The sequence below is a fragment of the Orbicella faveolata genome, unplaced genomic scaffold (assembly GCF_042242905.1).
Source record: "Orbicella faveolata isolate gen_17 unplaced genomic scaffold, um_ofav_v1 contig_25, whole genome shotgun sequence".
NCBI lineage: Eukaryota > Metazoa > Cnidaria > Anthozoa > Scleractinia > Merulinidae > Orbicella > Orbicella faveolata.
The window spans coordinates 9,451,960-9,471,056 of NW_028301553.1; the positions used below are offsets into that span (position 1 = coordinate 9,451,960).

Consider the following 19,097-nt stretch of genomic DNA (forward strand, 5'->3'; position numbering starts at 1 on the left):
TTCACAAGGAAACATGTAAACGGGCATGCAAATGTTGAGGTGACAACAACAGCCGTGCGTGACAGATATACTCAAACATTTCTCAAGGTCACGCAATCCAATACTACAAACACTAGATAAAGCAGGCTGGAGAAGAGAATAACCACGCATCTTGTATACTTTTTTTCAGTAATCAGGAGGATGCATAAAATCCTTTGCGTGAGGGCCAACCACTCAAAAACAAAAACTATAAACACTCGTTTATAGCCTGCTTTAGGAATCACCTGACGACATTTGAGCCTCAGGTCAAATTCACTTAGTACGTGCCGCTAATGGTTTCTTCCATCTAATTTCGTTGAAGTTCAGGAGGCGCACGTGAGATAGCGAGTTTCGTTATCTCAGGCGGCGTGTGGATCACGCAAACCTGCACACACGCAAGCAGCGTTTCCGCGCACGTAACACGCACCTCAGAGTAATTTTCCTGACTCTCGTGCACGGCAGCCATGTGCTCTAACCAGGTCTCTCTCAGTTCTGGTGTGCTCGAGTAGGACTTGGCCAGACTGTATTGAAGGTCTACTAAAACCTCTGGAATGTCATCATGTTCCTGCAAAACACAAGGCGACTTAAAATTACAATCAGGGTTTGTGCGCTGTTTTTGAACCAAAACATTTAAACACCTTTTTTAAGGACCTTTAAAGCCCCCGAAATCCATTTTCTCTAGGACACATTGATGAAAACTCCCTGCTATTACATGCTATTACTCATTTGCTATCACGTTAGAACTAGCTGGCAATAAATCGCGTGCGCAATACTCTTCCCAGAACACACATTTGAGAGAAGTTCTCGAAAATTTTGTAATAGAGGCAGAATGCTAGGCGCATTCAGCTTAACAACTTCATGTGGTATAAAAATAAATAATTATATACAGTTGTTATCGCATTTCTGCAGGAAATTCATGTAAGAAAAGTAGAAGCAGATAAGCTGATAACAGCTAAAACAAGCCGATCTTGAAATATTGACAGCGATTAGATGGTCTACTCTTTAGCATAACAACTCAAACTCAAGCGTACGAATCATGAAAAATGAATCGAAATGTTATTTCTCTAGAACACTAAGCGAAAAAAAAAAAAAAAAAAAAAAAAATATATATATATATATATATATATATATATATATATATATATATATATATATATATATATATATATATATATATATAAATAAAATATTAAAACCAAAAATACCCACAAAAAGCGGAAAACAAGCAAGCATAAGAACTAAAGAGACACTTTTTATGAAACAACATTGCACTGAAGAACATACCATAAAGAAAGTTTGGCGTAAGTTTTCTGGACTCAGAGGCGAAGGAGAAGTTAATATCGGAAGAACAACCAACTGCTGGGCGGCAAATTCTTCGATTGCATGCAGTCTGACTCTTTTTTTCACTCGCAATTTTCCAGTTTTGCAACATGGCTCGTGACTAACCTCTTCGTAGGCCAATGCTCGTAGGGACATTGTTTTTACCTCTAAACGGACGATTAGACGATGCTCTTGGATATGAAAGCAGTGCACAAGTTTTCCGTGTTCTTTGCTCGGAGGAACGACGACAAAATCTGATCTCTGCAGAAACGTTGTTAGGTTTTTCAAAAGACTGTTATCTCTTAAACCAAGTTCACTCAGTTTCAAACACGGTTCTGTCACGTATGACTTTGTATCCAACAGAATCGCAAGCAATCTTTCATTTCCAGTCGCTTCGAAAAATGATTTCTTCAGATAAATCACTGCGAATCGCTGGGTTCTTTCGACTGATAAAAAGTCCACCTCATTATCTCCAGAATTTGTTGCGGCCAGTTAATGGCCTGAACTTCTCTTCAGAAACAAATTAAAAGTTTAATTTGCGGCAATTTTGCTCCGAGCAAAATCGTTAAAGACCCCCTTAGCGTGTCTGAAACGAATTCTAAGACACGATCATTCCGACATGTTTGCCCGTTAGGGTAAATGTCAGATAAAGCAGTAAAGTAAACTCGGTAATGACATGAATTTTTCCATTTGATCCCTACGTTAATACAAATTTAACAAGTAAATCATCTAATGCTTAGAAGTTTTAAAAAAATGCACCTAATCTACTTTCCCTTAGTACATCGATGCCCTGGCAGGGACAAGAAAAAAAAATGATAACAAAATAAAAAACATTAAAATCGTTTTTAAAAATTAAAAATCATGAACTGATTGTGCACGAGAAGTAGACAATAAAACGTGACTACAGTTTGTAGCCCCAAGTGCCGCCAAACGTGATGCCGATGTCGACAGAGAGGCGTGATCAGTAAAAAAAAAAGAACAGCAAATTTTAGGAGAATTCCCGGGGCTATCATAAAACGGCCACATGTGACATGTTCGCAAGCTTTAAATGGAAATACATATTAAGTTATTAAGTAATATCCTTGTAAGAGCCCATTACGTGTGTAAAAACATCGCAATTATGTTTATAAACTCCTCTACGTGTGTCACCCAAACTACACTGTTTTTGGAATGCTAAAAGCACATTTCCAACCGTTAATGTAGGGATCAAAACTGTACCGACTAACATAAAACATCAGCAAATCAAAATTCTTAGTTCAATACCAATTTTACGCCCTATTCAAACCTTGATCGATGGAAGCGCAATTGACCCATTCAGGTTGGTTTTATTTTTCACATTTTGTTAGCGTCCAAGCTCAGATCATAGAAAAAAAAAAATGCTTATTTAAAATCTAATCATTTTCTCGTGTGCGTGTACAAATTGCTCTTAAAAAGATAAGGAAATAATTTCCAAGCTTAAAACGAGCCACACACTAGGGTAGTAAAGGCTAATCAATTCTAAACAATCCCACATTCATATGAATTGAGAACTGAACGAAGATTTGACAGAATTTCTCAGCATTCTCACAAAACTGAATCTTATCGAACAATCAAAGACTTGAACAAGCATTACAAAAGCTGTCAAGTTCGCCTGACGTCACTTTCTTTCATTCATCGAGATATGCCAAGTTTCCTAGCAACCAAGCACTCTCAAGGAAATCACAGCCTGTTTTTGGGGCTCAGTTTCAGACAGAGATGGTACGCGCGGTGACCTCAAGGTTAGTGCCCTCGACCCAGGGTCGAGCGGTCCGCGTTGGAGCCCTCGGCGGGGACACTGTTTTGCGTTCTTGGGCAAGACAATTTACTCTCATAGTGGCTCTCTCCACCCAGGTGTGTAAATGGGTACCGGCGAATTTAATTCTGGGGGATAACCCCGCGATCGACTAGCCTCCTACCCAGGGGGAGTAGAAATATTCCTAGTCGCTTAATGCTACAGAAAGCGAGATAGCTCCGGCCTGATGGGCCATTTGGCTCGTATGCAGACTTAACCTTCAGTTTTACCTTTTAGGACAAATCGGTGACGTACCTTCATTTGCGCCGTCGCCTGCAAAACAGTGTGAATCTTCTTCGTAAGATCTTTCACTTCAGAAGGAAACGCCGTGTGCTAAGAGAAAGAGAAAATGTACAAATAAATTGAATTAGACCAAAACAACTAAAAGGAAATTCGGCCACAAGAGTACGGAGAACAACGCCAGTAGATTTCACACCAAAAAGCAAATAAGTTCCCACATCAAATTTCTCGCCATTAAATTTCCCGCTGCAAACTTCCCACCATCAAACGTCTCAACAATAAATTTTCCTTCACTCTAGGTTCGATTCCACCGATTTCTCCAGTCCGGTTTACATTCCTCCCGGGGAAGCGCGGGCTCATTTCCCGAACAGCGGCTGGTAGTCAAGTCTACCTCCACTCAACTTTCTTCCACATTAATACTGGGTTACTGTTTCGGTATTGCTTACACGATGCTTTTATCAAAGGTTGTCAAAAACATGAAAATGACCTCAAATTTTGTGCAGTACGTAACTAATCGGTTTAGAAACAGAAATGAATTTACCTTCATTCCTTTGTCCTCGACAGCATAATTCTTTAAGGCCAAAAGAGAGTTGTTGACAGCTGCACGGTTTAAACCGTGCGTCATCAGCTTGGAGACCGCCACGATAACCTATCAGTAAATAACGCAAGAGTTAATAACATAACACACATTTTTTGACACACCTTAACATTATTTAAGCTCCAAGATGATAAATAAAGGTCGTACTTGGAGTGCAGAGAATCTCGGTAGTAAAATTAACTGTATTGGTTTCATACAATTTCTTCGGAATGTTTAAATGTGAAAACGTTTGAAATGTTTTGAAAGATGTTTCGACATGTTGGAGGTTATCTGAATGCTATACAATATTTGGGAGCAAGTGTCAAGTTACAAACACAGACTTGCAGGAGCGGAACAAGGCAGATCAAATATCTTTGACTGTTAAAAGCTGTGCATTGGTATGACACTTGAACATTTTTTACACGTTCAAAAAAAGTCTGAAAATCGTAGAACAAAAAAATGCAAGCAATAAAAATAATTTAGCTTAGCTTACTACATGTATCAATCACAGCGCTACATTAATTCATCCATTTTACGGTGAATGCTCAATAACCCAATTCCGAGTTGCGCATTGTCTCTGTGCCAAAACGAGTCTTCGTGCTAAAACATTGTTATGAAAATGTGTATCTGTAAGTATCTGTAAGTATCTGTAAGTATCTGTAAGTTCATTTTCATTAAAATCAAACTCATTTTCATAAGAAAAGCTTTGACCGAGGACTCGTTTTTAAACAGAGACAAAAGGTAACTCGGATATGGCTAACTTGTGAAAGCAACAAACGTGTACAGTATAACGATTCTACAACAGGAAGCTTGATCCTAAATGACAGGCCTGGGACCGAGGCCGACATGGCAATGAGGTCTCGCCATGTGACTCGCAATTCATTTAGATTAACTAAACGTGATGAGTTAACTAAGAAACCAGCTAGTTAGTTTATAAAGGAAATTAAATTTCGCGGCGAGTTTGTGATGCTCACACTTGGACTTTCAGTCCGGCGTGATGAAAAATGTTCAACCACGCCGGCAATAGCAACTGAGAGACTTTTTGGTGTTGTCTGAAGATATAAATTTCACTAAAGAACTACAGTGGAGCCTCGATTTAACGAACCTCTATTTAACGAAGTCCTCGATATAACGAACGATATTCTCTGTCCCGGCCAAAGTTATAGTAAAATGTATGGAATAGAACCTCGATATACCGAACCTCGATGTAACGAATTCTTCGATATAACGAACATAATCCGGAAGCCCAGACGTAAAATCTACCTCGATATAACGAATTACAATGTCAACACCCGACGGAAGATAAACACTGAACACATCAACAGTCAACAAATCCTTTAATCCTTATGGTAAAGAGACAGCAACCTTCCAGTCAACGGCTTATTATATGTCATAGGCATTGGCAAAAAGTATTTCGACATCAATTAACTTCTGCTCTATCTTCTTTGAAATCCGGAAATGTTGGGTAGTGCAACATAACAACACTAAAGCCCGTTTCCTTGTTTACATAGACAATTTTCTGTGTAACCACTAGGTTGCAACATTTTTAAATCGTTACTCTGAAAGTGTCGTTCTTTTGTAAACAAAAGCTGCGCGTCCGCTCAAAAGTGAAAATAATTGATACTGAAAACCACCATGCTTAATGAATTGCATCTCAAAACGCGGCACTTCTGGGTGACGAAAATTGCATTGAATTGTGTGACAGAAGTCCCTGTGTTACAAATCAATCATTAACTATGACCTCGATATAACGAACAGTTTGGCCGTTTCTCCTCAAATTCGTTATATCGAGGTTTTTGATATAACGAACCCCCGATTTAACGAATAAATTTGGCCGGTCCCCAGCGACTTCGTTAAATCAAGGTTCCACTGTACAAATCGCTGATTAGTTGAATTAGCATGTCCTTCATCAAAGAGAAGAAAGACTAGTTTTACATGTAGTGGTCTTGTGCAATTTAAGGCTTTAGATGAAATGCTGTATTACGTGCAGAGAACGTTTAATAAAGTGTGAATTGAGAGGTAATAATAAATGCACTTTGGCAGTGCCGGGGAAAAAATCGCGATCGCACTACCATCCTTGCACTTTGATGATTAATTAAACCTTTGACATGTCGTAAATTATAGAACCCAATTATTCATTGCAAGAACATGTTTTGTCTAAAATTGGTTGTATTTAGGCTATATAGGAATATTTTTTAAAAATTTAAAAACACAAACTTGTGGAGATCGTAACTACAGTCTGAGCCAAACATTTTGTTTAAATTTACGGTTCGTGTTAAAAGGGAGAGAAAAAAAAAAGCAAAAACATAGTACTCAAAATCACGAATCGTGGTAGTTTGTTATTAAATAATACTAGTTATGATTCCGAGAACTCCATTTCCTTGATCCAAATTACTGATAATTTACGTCTGTCAGCTATGCTGCCAAAACAAAAACGAAATGTTTATAAAAGTTATTTTGCATTCGACCTGGATAATAAGTACTTCACTAACGCTGAACCATAATAAAAAACCAAGTATTTTAATATAAAAGCGTTTGTATTTCTTCTTTTTTCTGATTTAAATCATTTTCCAAGCCTCAGCCTACAGTAAGACGAAAAAGCAAGATTCAACTAGTAAGATGAAGTACTATAATGATGTTTTAGAGAAGGATTTTCATTACAACAAAACCTGGGCCATTAAAAAGACGAATATTTCGCAAGGCCTTCAGATACACGTTTATAGAGACGGTTTCGTTACTCGTCGTAAGGAAATTCATTTACGCGTATTCATTAAAATCAAGTGAATCTAGACGCTTATACATCATGCCTCGCCGAGCCTGCGGTCACTTTAGTTGGTCTGAGCTATTGTAAAGAAAGCAACAGAGAAGTGCTCTTACAAGTACGTACCTTTGCATAGACTAGAATTTCATCTACAAAAAGTCCACATTACAAATGCCTTCTGCCAGACACTTGCTTTCACTATCGCGCCTCAGACGACGAACTCATATTAATCTGTAATCTCATAACTCTTTAATCCCAAACACTGCGGTGAGTATTCTTGCTTGTCTTGAATGTTGTCAGACTGTCCAAGAATTTGCAATGTAAAACTGGTCGAGGTTACGTATAAAGCAGAATGCCTGATGATCGTGCAAATTCTCCCAGTGAGAATTATATAAAATATGCGACGAGTTCAAATGAGAATTCAAATTCTGATATTGAACAGGAACAAGAAAAACATTAACAGCCTGTTGTGTCTTAGCATAATACCACACGCGTGGAATAACAGACGATTGAAAGGAAAATTTGAACATGTCGGTCAAGGCAATAGACAAATGACAGAGAAGCAATTACCATTGGCAAATCACCTGCTCTTGATGATTGAGAGAAGAGGTAATTTCCAGATTGCAACCGCGATCGAGATAGCCCTGTTTTAACTGGCGAAAGGTGCACAGTAAGATTTCCACGCGATTTTCAAACTTTTCAAAGCAAAAGGCTCGACAAAAAACACAGAGTACTCATTCCAACTCAAAAATAAATCGGAACTTCATTTAAGTCATGTTCTACAATCTTTTTTTCTTGTAAAGCTTGACATAATCATTCAAATTAGTTATTTGCATTTTTCATTTCTCCAGTACACAAGAGAAAAGCTTTAACACAAACATCACATTTATATGCACGTTTTTGTAAGATATTCAGCTTAACTGACAGCTTCATTGAGAGAAGTCAAAAATTAAACCTGACATTTTTGTCTCTTTTTGTTATTATGGACAATAGTATGCGAATATAAGTAGCCCAGAGTAACGCCACAAAGCCTTTTTGCCTTCTCTTTTTTGTATTTTTTCGTGCAAGTAAATAAACGCTTGGATTAAAAATAAAACGCAGCCACAGAATACGTCCAAATCGCAAGCCACTACAATTATTGCGACAAACTGATTCTGAATACAAGAAATTTTACGTTTAACAACGTGTATTAAACAGCTGCATGTTTTAATTTTTTTAGACCCAAGCTGATTCACGCCTTATAATAATAAAACTTCACTTCGTTACCTAGAAAAATTCCCCTTCGCATAAGTCTAGTGTTTTCAGAGGTAAACATTTAATCAGAACTGAGGAATTTCAACGACATTCTTCACCTGAGGGGGAAAATAGTTGTCTCGACAGCCGTGAAATACTGATTTGTCTGACTTTCACAGTAGTTGAAGCAATGTTTTCTTTTTATATAATGAATAGGGCTGGCTCGCAAATGACAATAGCATTGTTTTACGATGTGGACATGTATCACTTATGCTAATCTTTGTGCATGGTGATCCAAACCTTCATTTTGGGGATAGAACCGACTTTGAAGTTAATGACAGCTTGTCCGAGGCATATGTTCGTAAAATAGCAGAAGAACAACATTTCAACACGGGTGATCGACATGGTCTGTTGCATAGCAAGCATTTCAGCATAAAATCACAAAATCTGAGCAAATTCTAAAGTGGATAGTAAATAAAAGTTTTAAAAGGAATATTTGTTACGCTTCAGACATGCCTTCTCTGCTGTCTGTTATGACGCCGCGTTCATCACCATAGCACACACATGATGAATCCTGTCATTTCCAAAATATTTTATTTTATGTTTGTTTTTATTATTATTTTTTTTTTTCATTTTATTATTACTATTATTATTTGCTTTCGAATTACATTCTGATCTAAATTGGCCAAATTTGCTCTACTTGCCTTAATCTATGATTTACAATATTTGTTTTGACTGCAACCCTCGGAAAACGAAATCTCACCGTTGTTAAAACATGGTATGCATGCGTCTGATAGCTATTTCTTCTGGGCTTACCTGCCAGTGAACTCGATCGCAACCCTGTGTTCCGGTGAATTCAAAATTACTTCGCATCAGCAAGTAAAGGAAAGAGCAAGCCTGCAAAACGGAACAACAAAATGTCTGAGTTGCAACAAAACACTCAGTGCTATTTAATTGAACAAAATTATGCTGCATAATTCATGCGAAAAAGGGAAGTGGCTAATGGAGAAAGAAACTAACGCTTATGTGTGGTGATTGCTGATGATTACTTGATGCCGTTTTAGTATTGAAAGCTAGCGTCTGGTAAAGAACTTTCCCTCGTGGGACTAAGAACGTTTGGGACTGCGTATTTCAGTCGATGACACCATAAGGCCGTTATGCGCTCGAACACTCGCGTAAGGAACCTAGACAGACAACGTTCTATTGAAAAACACTTCATGAACCAGAAGGAAAATCTTCATGTGAAAAAATAAAATAAAGAATTCTAAACGGCACGAATGACCCATTGCGCTTCGACTCGCTGTTGCAATTTACGGAGGACACTGGCGGCGTCAATAATCACTACTAATAGTTTTAACAGTGTAAAAGGGAAGCAAGGAAATGAAAAGTCACCTTTGCAGCCACTCAAAAGATCGTTTTTGCCGCATTTATCCGAACAGGAGTTTGACCATCAGATTTGAATCTTAAATCGAGTTGTGCCTATACTAGTAACCACGCAGACAGTCTTCGCGTTGGCCTCGCTAACTTCGGCGACATCGCAAAGAGGGCGTTGGAGATACATGCGCATGGCTTTAACTATTTGACAGAACGCTGTTGAAGAATATGGCTAAATTTGCACCTCCTACGCGGACGTTTTTATGGCTCTGTCTGACAAAGTGACAAGGTGTCATTTGCAAATTATACGCACCTGGTTCCGAAGACTTTCCAACTTCGAGTTGCAGCAGCTTAAAATCTGCCAAATGAAGTAAAAAGAGAGAATAAAAAATAATTATTAAAGCAATATTCAGGAAGGATAAGAAGTAACAAATCCATGATAAATCTACTAACGGTATTTAAGATTTTTTCGCAATACAATTTACCGGACAAGCACGCATTAAAATTAGCCAGTTGATTCCCAAATTTGAAAGTCAAATCTTGCGCAGACTAGCCGCGGCTATATCTAGGTAAAATTCTCAGTTATAGCAAAAAGACACTCCTATTAAAGTAAAAGAAACTTTGCATAACTAGGTAGAAAAGGGCTCCATCGCTACCCAGCATAAAAATATATAGCTTTGACTCTACAAAAGAAAAACAAAATCCTCAAAATTTCCAATTCTATAACAACAATGAGAACGAGATGGTATATAGAAAGTAATATTCCCTTTATTAATATAGACATTGTTTATTCTTAGCCGGAGCAACCAATCTTAGGGAAGCCAATTTTCCCAAACACGAAGGACTGACAAAGAAGGATATCTCTGTAAAACTTGACGACTGATTTCAGATCAATGTTTTCATCGGTTTCTGATGTAACCAGATAAACTTTGTATTTTGAATGTAAAAATAAGTCATTTTGTTTTATCCTCAGGTATTAACTACCACGCTAATAATTGACTTTTAAGTACTGGTTAGAACATAAAAGGGAATGTAATTGCACATAGGGAAATCGAAATTGTAAATAAAAATATTCGACGCCAGTATAATTAAGTAATAAAGAAAACGAGACTTCTTAATGAGAGCCGTTCGCTCCATTGCTCCTACAGTTTCGCTACACCAAACGCTTTTCTCTCTCTCCCCTCCCTCCCCAACGCTTCTGACTTAAGCTTGTATTTAAAATGTCAATACATGGGAAAAAGCAAAGAACACAATCAACTTTGTGATATTTTAATGGTGTACCATTAAGCCAAAAACAAATGTTTCAATAATTACGACAGAAATATGAACTTCCAGTGCCGATTTGAAGTTTGCTCGGAATCCATAAGACCGCATTCAGTTAGGAATTACTATCATTACACTATTTATCCGGCGGATAATTGTTGACACGTACCTCACGACAAAGATCTCCACAGTAACTTGCACTGCCCCTGTACAATGCAGCTGGAAACTAGGGAACAGCAAAGAACACAGGTAAAACGCGATACCACATAACAAAATTTGGACTACCAGCCTGAATTTTCTATGAGCGAATAGTCAAGGAGGGGTAGCCGAGTTGACTATCGCTCATGGAAAACGAGGGAAATTCAACAATTTCCGGATTTTATGGAAGCTTTTCCGGAAATATCCGTACTATTTGTCCTTGTTTCGAGATCTTCGAGATTTTTGGTTGTATGGAAAGTACACATCAGTATTCCTCGTAAGATTGACCTCTTTTCCGTAAATTGTGGACAATGCTGTTCCATTCGCCGATGGAAATTTCCAAAAATGCTCGAATGGAAAGCCCCATGTCAGATTTTCGTTCTTAAGTCAATGAACAGAGCCAATCATTCTGATACAATGATCTCCAAGTATTTTGAGCATGATTCGTGACAATTCTAAATGATCAAACAAACAAATTAAAAAAAAAAAATGTTAAGACCAATTTGAAGTGTTCACCTTGAAAATTGAAAACAGGCATTTCTGAGTAACAAGAGAAGCGCGAGCAACATCATTTGAAGGTGACAAATCAGTAACGACTAACATAACACAATAATCTGGGCGGTTGATTGGAGTTTAAGTAGTTCACCTTGTTGATGTAAGATCTGAGACTCGCAAACACGTGTTTCATCATGAACTCCGATTGAGGAATCTGTAAGAAGCTAAGCAGTACATTGAACACCTGTCAAGAGAAGAAACAAAAGAAAAAAAACAGGCAGCTAGAATCTGTAGCTCCGGGGATCACAGAGAACTTTGGCGTCTAGGTTACCAAAGACTTGTTCAGCTCTGCCCTACTAGTTAACACGATGTCTGATTGTCACGAGAACATGGCAACCAAATCGTAAAACTGCACAAAGCTCTATACAAATTTTTACGATAACTGCAGAAATGCTCGCGCGCTCATTGGCTAATTTTCATTGTCAATAAGCGGACAGACACATTAATTTATAATTTACACGATGCGTCAACGAGCGAGAGCGGACAGTTTGACAAGAGAGAGCGGACAGTCTGCGGATCCACGAGGCGTTAGCCGAGTGGATCCGCAGCTACTTTGACATTGTTATGACGAAATTTATGATCAATAACAGGCCAGGGGCATCAAAAACTGACGTCAATTTGTTAAACTTCATCGATAAGGAATAGTGAAAAAACACAACAACAACCTTTATCGTACTCGTTCTCGCAAATTAACGTCATGATCGATTGCCAGCCGCTGTTCGAGAAAATGAGCCCGCGCTCCTTCCCCTGAACTCCCTTTCTCGGGAAGGACCTTCGGAAACTGGACTCCACAAGCAGTGGAAATCGAACCTGGTCGTCAGAGAGCTCAGGCTAGTAGCCAACTCGATAAAAAAATCAACTCTCAACAAAAAAAGGTTTCCCTGCGTTTCTGCAGCTCTAACCTTGAGATTTCGTTTAAAAGAGTGAAGACATAAAATATATAATATATCTAGACACAACAAGATATTGGCAACAATTCTAGTCCTCAAGCTTTTTCCGTTAAAGGAAATTCGATACAGTGTTAAGTCTATCGTTTTACAAACCTTCTTCATCAGGATATTGTCACCTTCATCTTGCTCAAGGTGAAACTAAAAAATAAATGTTTAAACCAAATTAAATTACAAACAAGAAACAAGTCAGCGAGCACCAAATTTCTTGGCGTGTCAAACCATACCCAAAGGGGAAACAAAACGCGCGATTTTGTAGAACAGTGCTCAAGAAATTAGTGAAAATAATGCAGTAGAAAGTGAACATATTACTCAGTGGAGAGGACGCGAATTTGCACGAGCAAAAGATGAACATGAAAGCCTCGCATTTCAAATGTGGTGAGAAGTTGCGGAAAACGTTCCTATCGTCGCATTCGTCTTTTTACCGCTTCGCTTCGTTGACTCGTTTTGATTTAAATAAATTCCTGGTTCTGCCGGCAAGCTTGTGTGTTTCAAAAGCGTGCGCGACGACATTCGTAAAAGACGAATGTCGCGCGCGACACGATCGACGAAAAAAACAAAATCAAACCGCTAGCGCTAACCTTAATAAACAAACGGCCAGAAACCCGGCCACCTGAAAACAATGCTGAACTAAACTAATTTACATGGAAAGTAGATATCTGTAATATGCAGAATAAAACTAATAAGTACAACAAAAGGTAAAATACAAAGAACACTAATTACAAGAAACGAAAACAAAAGGTCTAAATATGTGCAAGAGAAAGAGCTAAATTCTTGTCCTCACAGTTCCAAATACTTATGGCAAATTAAAAGAGATCAAATTACGCAATGAAAGTGTAATCAGGTAAAATGTAGCAGCTAGTTCAACAAAATTCACTTGCGTCCTTAACCAGGCTACTCATTATTAAGTAGAGAACCAACAACGCTGAAATACCACCGCAATGCATTCACCTTAAAATGGCCACAAAATAACTCAATGGTGTCTAGCACAACCAGACCAACTTCGTTGGCCAGATTCCCCTCCATCAAGACACGAGTTTGAATATCCAAGTTTATACCTTCAATGCAAAACGAGAAATAAAATCAGTGTATTTCAACAGTACGAATCAGCGTACCTCCATCATAGTCTGGCTTGTTGAAAGCAAATCCCGGCTAATACTTGGTGTAGAAGACACAGTTGACATAAAACAACTGCGAACAAAACGACAAAAGAACGAGGAATACAATAAAAACAATAGTTTTGTGAGGCGGTGTTCTGTTGTGACGAGTTCTGCGTCTTCTACACCAAGAGGGAGCCCAAATCCCTCGTTTACGATTATCAGAGATCACTGATGAATCAATAAAAGCAAGTCGAGCGGAGTCAAAATTGCTCCGAGAAGAAATTGGTACTTGGCAATGAAACCCAATTTGCTCGGGTGATCTTCACGAATGTCTCCACTGTGAAAGAGAGAGCTTATAAGGTAACTACAGTGCTTAAAATTTCATTTAATTGGCTAACATCGAGGCGAGAGAATGGACACCCAATAGGCTAAGACTTATGTAAGCATGTAGACTTCCACAGAGCACAAGCAAAGGTCTCTATTAAAATACCACAATGCCACGTGCTTCTTCTCCAAAGTACAAGAAAATCGAATCACTTTTCTAGACATGTCGCCTGACTTAAAGATTTTTGTTCATGGTTTGCGCATCAAAGTTTAGCCTAAATTTTCCAAGTTTGTCGTTTGCAATCCATGTTCATCTTTTCCATCCTTAACCATCCTTGTTCCTTTATGGTTTATTATCATCTTTTTGGTGTTTTTCTATCTTAGTAAATTACTATTTTCAGGTTTCCTTCAAATAAAAGGGGATTTTGTACGTGGCAAAAATAACTCAAAATGCTGTGACTGGGCTCCTTTAAGACAAACGAGACAAAACCAAATACTACGGTCTCAGTTACCTCCACTGCTCGCTGTTCTGGAATGCTGCGACTTTCCCTGATTAGACACTCCTCCTTGGTACTTTTGCTCGAAGTACTGTTTTGTGGTTTCACTGTGGGTGCTGGAGAAAGGTCAGGACAAAAGATCACGATACAAGCCGCGCAAAAAGTGGAGGTGATGAATCGGGAAGGGTAGAGCAGTGACAACGACTGGATTTCAACGGGGTAAGGCAATCTACTACACCTCCCAAATACTTCCTAAACAGCAACAGAAGCAGCAGCAACAGCAACAGCAACAGCAACAGCAACAGCAACAGCAACAGCAACAGCAACAGCAACAGCAACAGCAACAGCAACAGCAACAGCAACAGCAACAGCAACAGCAACAGCAACAACAACAACAACAACAACATAACACCGCTTAAATCAACGAGACCTAGCCCCAAATATGACTAAGTTTGAGACACGAAGATAGCTAGGTTCACACAATGAGGAGCAAGTGAGTTGTGTCGTGGCATGAGGCTTTTCTAAGAATATGAAGACTTGCCATGAGGCTTTTAGAATGTGAAGGTTACGTAAGTGTATATAGGCGATGTTCTTTGCATGAATGCATGAGTTCTTATCAAACTCAAGGACCGAGTGACTAAGAAATTGGTTACAGTTAACCGATATTTAGGTCAGAGTAATCTTTGAGATCTGATCACATCCTTAGTGTACAATCTGTTCATACTTATTTGGTAAGTTAGATTTTTTTAAAACTGTAAGACATTATAATTATTTATTACGTTACCAAAGGTTACTAAACATCAGCATTTAGTAATCTTGAGATTTCAATGTATCAAGGAGGGGTGTTGAGTTTAATAACTTACACAAGTAAGATAAACGTTAATAAGTTATTTGTTAAAAATAAGTTATACGATATGCATACTTTGCGGTTGGAAATGGACGCCATATCGCTTTAAGATATTCAAAATCCCTGTTAAAGTACAAAATGGAAGGTTAATATTCATTTTACATTTAATGAGAGGGCACTGTCATCTGCACGTTTTTTTCCCCCTTAGATGAAGCGAAAAACAAAAACAGACCATGGATGAAGAAAAGAACAGAGAGATGAATTGCTAAGTTGAAATTTTGATTCAGTGCTTCTTTCTGTTCCTCTCTGTAACGCTGAAGAGACTGGCTCCAAATTGTAAGTCTGTAGATGAAAACCAGTCTGTGGCCATTTCATGTGAAAGCTACTGAGCAGGTATAGCACACTCTCGATTACGCCGTACAACGTAGGTCGTCTAACTCAGTCAGTCTGGAGATTAAAACCATGAAACCTGTGTGCAGTGTTCCAGATAGGTGAGGGTCTCAGGTCAAAAACCCGACAAGCGGGTCAGCTACATGACCTGACAAATTAATCGAAAATTTATAATGATTTGGTGGGAACAGTGGGAATTGACCCGTTGGAATTCCATATTGACACTCCGGAGCCTTGTGTGTGACTAGAGATCCATATGGAAGCCGTAAATTCCTTCGAGCAGTCCTTTCATTTGTGACTGTTTTTCAGGTCTGACAGTGTGGATCAAACAAAGAACACTCTGAGGTGACCATTTTAGAGAGTTGGTACGTCTTTCATTTCATTTTATTTTTATTTCTTGTCAAATAGTCTATTTTAGTGAATAACAATGACAGTGCTCCTCCAAATATCTCTGTAGTTTAAGTACACGCTTTATAGCTTTATAGTGGTTAAAACCTGGGATGACAACTTTAAAAATCCATTGAACGTTATAAACGCTTTTACCTGATATGCCATGTAATTAGTTTTTGCACCTACGGAGCTTTTAGGGATGAATTCACAGGCCAGTTAGAAGTTAGGTTTTGCACAAATGGCGTGTTAGCGTGCATAAGATCCTGCCATTGAGATGGCCGGGTTTTAAAAGTATGGAAAGGTACGTGTATGGTAAGTACGATAAAGAGAGTCCAAGAAAGAATGTATTACATTGAATGCTGACTACACATAGACAAGAAATCAATCGATCAATCAAATAATTAATCAATAAGTCAATTGATCAAGAAGTCAATCAAGTAATCAGAAATATAATTATTGAATGAATCAAGTAGTAAGCACTGGTCATTGGGGTGTACTCCTGTGTGCGTTTCCTAAAGACCAGGGGTCCGTTTTTCGAAAGCCCCGGAAAGTTTATGCACCCGAAAAGCCGTAGCACAGAGCTGTTTTATGCACATATTTTAATATGAACAGGTTCCCTTCATACAAGAAGTTTCAGGCGTATACAACTCTCTGTCTTTAAACACCGATTAACTAAAGCTGGACTGGCTTTGCGGGCCCGAAAAGTTTCCGAGGCTTGCTCTGGCCCGGGTTGTTCGAAAGGTGGATAACGCTATCCACCGGATAAATCACTATCAAGTGGATAGCGTGGTTTGTTTTGTTAACACTAACGTTAACATTATCCAGCCTTCGAACAACTGACGCCTGATGACGCTCCGTATGTCGATTGTCTTGTCTTCCTTCTAGGTTCCAAATTTTACACTGAAAACAGTGATCGCAAGCCATATAGTGATGCATTTTACCTTTGGGAAGTAATTTTTTCTTTACCAGCGTACTGAAAGTGCTTCAAAGCAAGTCTGCAAAGAACAGTCAACACAAACAAGTCAATAATGCATGGTCGCATAAACTTTACTCCACCTTCTAATCACCGTTTAGCCTCGGCAAGTAATATAAGTAGTGTAACTCGCAGACATTCACCCATGCGATTTAGTTGTTTTCTGTTTAAATCTGTGAAAATTGCCAAACGATACGTTATATCCTAATTTTAAGATCCTGTTTAGTATAGCCTGCGTAGCAAGCGTTCCGTATGGGAGCAAAGTCTGGTCGCGCGAAAATTGGAGCCAGAGCCAAATAATAATCATCATCATCATCGAAGGCGTCCAATTTTTTGCTCTCGCCCCAAGTTTCGTGCAACCAACAGGAGAGAAACTCATCGCTTATACGGAACGTTTGCTACACAGGCTAGGTTTTGCGATAATGACTGAACACGAAGCCACTAATTTAGTTTGGCCCAAAACTGTTGGAGAAGCTACTATTTATTCTATTGTTTTATTTATTTATTTTTCTTTTGGCAAACTTACTCTAACAAGTCAAACACGTCAATAAGAGCGGCAAACTTGCAGTAATTCTTGTCCTGCTGGATCAAATACAACACTGTAGGATGCCAGTGAGGTCGTTTAATTGAAGATGACAGGATCTGGCGCCACCAATCCAGAATCACGCCTGAGGAGAAACAAACTAAAGTTACCTTAAGGCTCGTGTCAAACGTCCAACTGCTCGTCATTCGAACTAGCAGTTAAGGTGTTAGTCCGGCTCGTTGTCGACTGAACGTTTATTTCGAATACTATCTTCAGATAGAACAACGGAAGGGAGCAGCTGATTGATCCACATATATGTAATCGACATAAGCTTAACTTGTCAAAAAAAGACAAAAACACTTGACGATTAGGACGACCATTTTGCCGTTACTTGCCTGCGCAAAATACAGTAACGTCCAGAAACTCATTTGATATTTTTTCGTTATACAGTTTAACTTGACATACCTTGTTCTAAATTTTTGAAGATGTACAACGAGCACAAGAGTAGTTCCTTCGTCTCGTCCTCGTCCAAAGGCACCTGCAAAGCAATCTGGGTAGCCTCTCTGAGTGGCATGGCTGTCTGTGGCGTTAGCGAGTCACTCGGACTCTGTTTCATTGCTGCCGAGTAACTTGAGCTGCGGTTGGAATCGGCCGCGAAGTCACTGGTAGGGACTGTCATAGTCGAGGAGGTCTGGGACATTTGTTGCTGGAGGACTTGTTGCGACAAGTCGTATTTGCTTCCATGGAAACGAGGTGCGTGATCGAGAAGGACCGAGAGGAGGGGAAGGTAAAGGGTGCAAATACGGGCTTGTTTTTGCTGCGGACATTAAATTGGGAAGCACTGTTAGTGGCAAGGTTATTCTGCACTCTGAATGATCTAATAACTGATGAACATGTCGAGCATAGCGTGAGAGAGGAAACGAAAGAGCCGTTCCAAATGCAGCAGAACCCCTTCAACACGACTCCTTTTGACTCCAAAAATGTACTAACGGCGATTCCAGTACTAAAACCTTTAAAATGATGTCTTGGCAGGTACCCACCCCATCCACTCTTCATCCACTTCTGCTCGCACTACAACGAGCACAACGAACTTCATTTTCTGTTTTGTTTTGTTTTGTTTTGTTTTTTTTCTATATCTCATTCGATACCTCGAGTGATTGTTTCGCCGAGTTCAATTTATAAAGAGAATAGAGGGTTGGGAGACAAAAGGTGCATTGCTAAAACGGCAAGGTGTCAAAGGTACAATTATAATGCAATATTGGGCCACACAGCATTGGTATTAAACAGGCTCTGCAATCACTTGTACTCACTTCGCCTTCATAGCGGTTATCAAGTTCATGTTTGACCAGCATGTTTCTCAACACTCTGATAGCTAACTTTCTGATGTGCCGACCCTGTGTAAGGGCAGAAGAGACCTGAAGAAAAAGAAAACAGTCGTTTTAGATTTATTGAGTGACTACTAAGACCACCTCAATGGGTACAAGGGCCTGCTGAGGTCTGTAATTGTACAAAGAGGCGTAACAAAATGAATGCTGCTGTTACAAAATTAAAGTTATCACAATAGCCAATTTCTACAACACACAAGATGCCATCAAGCGATTGTGCATGTGTTAACAATTAAGTGTTCACACTTTTTACTGTTAACAGTGTGCAAAGTGGTCTCCTTTTTACTTTACCTATGCGAGCGAGGTGTGAAATTTCTTATACGAAATCCATTATGCAGCAAGAATCATATTGCTATTCATTGAAAGAAAGCG

At 38.9% G+C, this 19,097-nt stretch overlaps 1 protein-coding gene across 8 annotated transcripts in view; it reads right to left on the bottom strand.

Moving 5' to 3' along the window:
- LOC110044950 (dedicator of cytokinesis protein 11-like) overlaps positions 1-19,097 on the bottom strand; it is a 66,186-nt gene that overhangs the window by 8,713 nt on the left and 38,376 nt on the right. For 7 of the 8 annotated variants that reach the window (XM_089294851.1, XM_089294848.1, XM_089294852.1 and 4 more), the window contains 15 exons: positions 18,651-18,755; positions 17,806-18,157; positions 17,344-17,485; positions 16,786-16,839; positions 15,140-15,187; positions 14,233-14,333; positions 13,248-13,354; positions 12,393-12,437; positions 11,441-11,533; positions 10,766-10,822; positions 9,647-9,691; positions 8,776-8,856; positions 3,930-4,037; positions 3,404-3,481; positions 446-583 (listed from right to left, as the gene is read on the bottom strand). In XM_089294851.1, coding sequence (XP_089150977.1) covers positions 446-583; positions 3,404-3,481; positions 3,930-4,037; positions 8,776-8,856; positions 9,647-9,691; positions 10,766-10,822; positions 11,441-11,533; positions 12,393-12,437; positions 13,248-13,354; positions 14,233-14,333; positions 15,140-15,187; positions 16,786-16,839; positions 17,344-17,485; positions 17,806-18,157; positions 18,651-18,755 — 1,554 coding nt within the window. The remainder of the gene's footprint in view (positions 1-445; positions 584-3,403; positions 3,482-3,929; positions 4,038-8,775; positions 8,857-9,646; positions 9,692-10,765; positions 10,823-11,440; positions 11,534-12,392; positions 12,438-13,247; positions 13,355-14,232; positions 14,334-15,139; positions 15,188-16,785; positions 16,840-17,343; positions 17,486-17,805; positions 18,158-18,650; positions 18,756-19,097) is intronic. The other variant, XM_089294849.1, reaches the window with a different exon arrangement.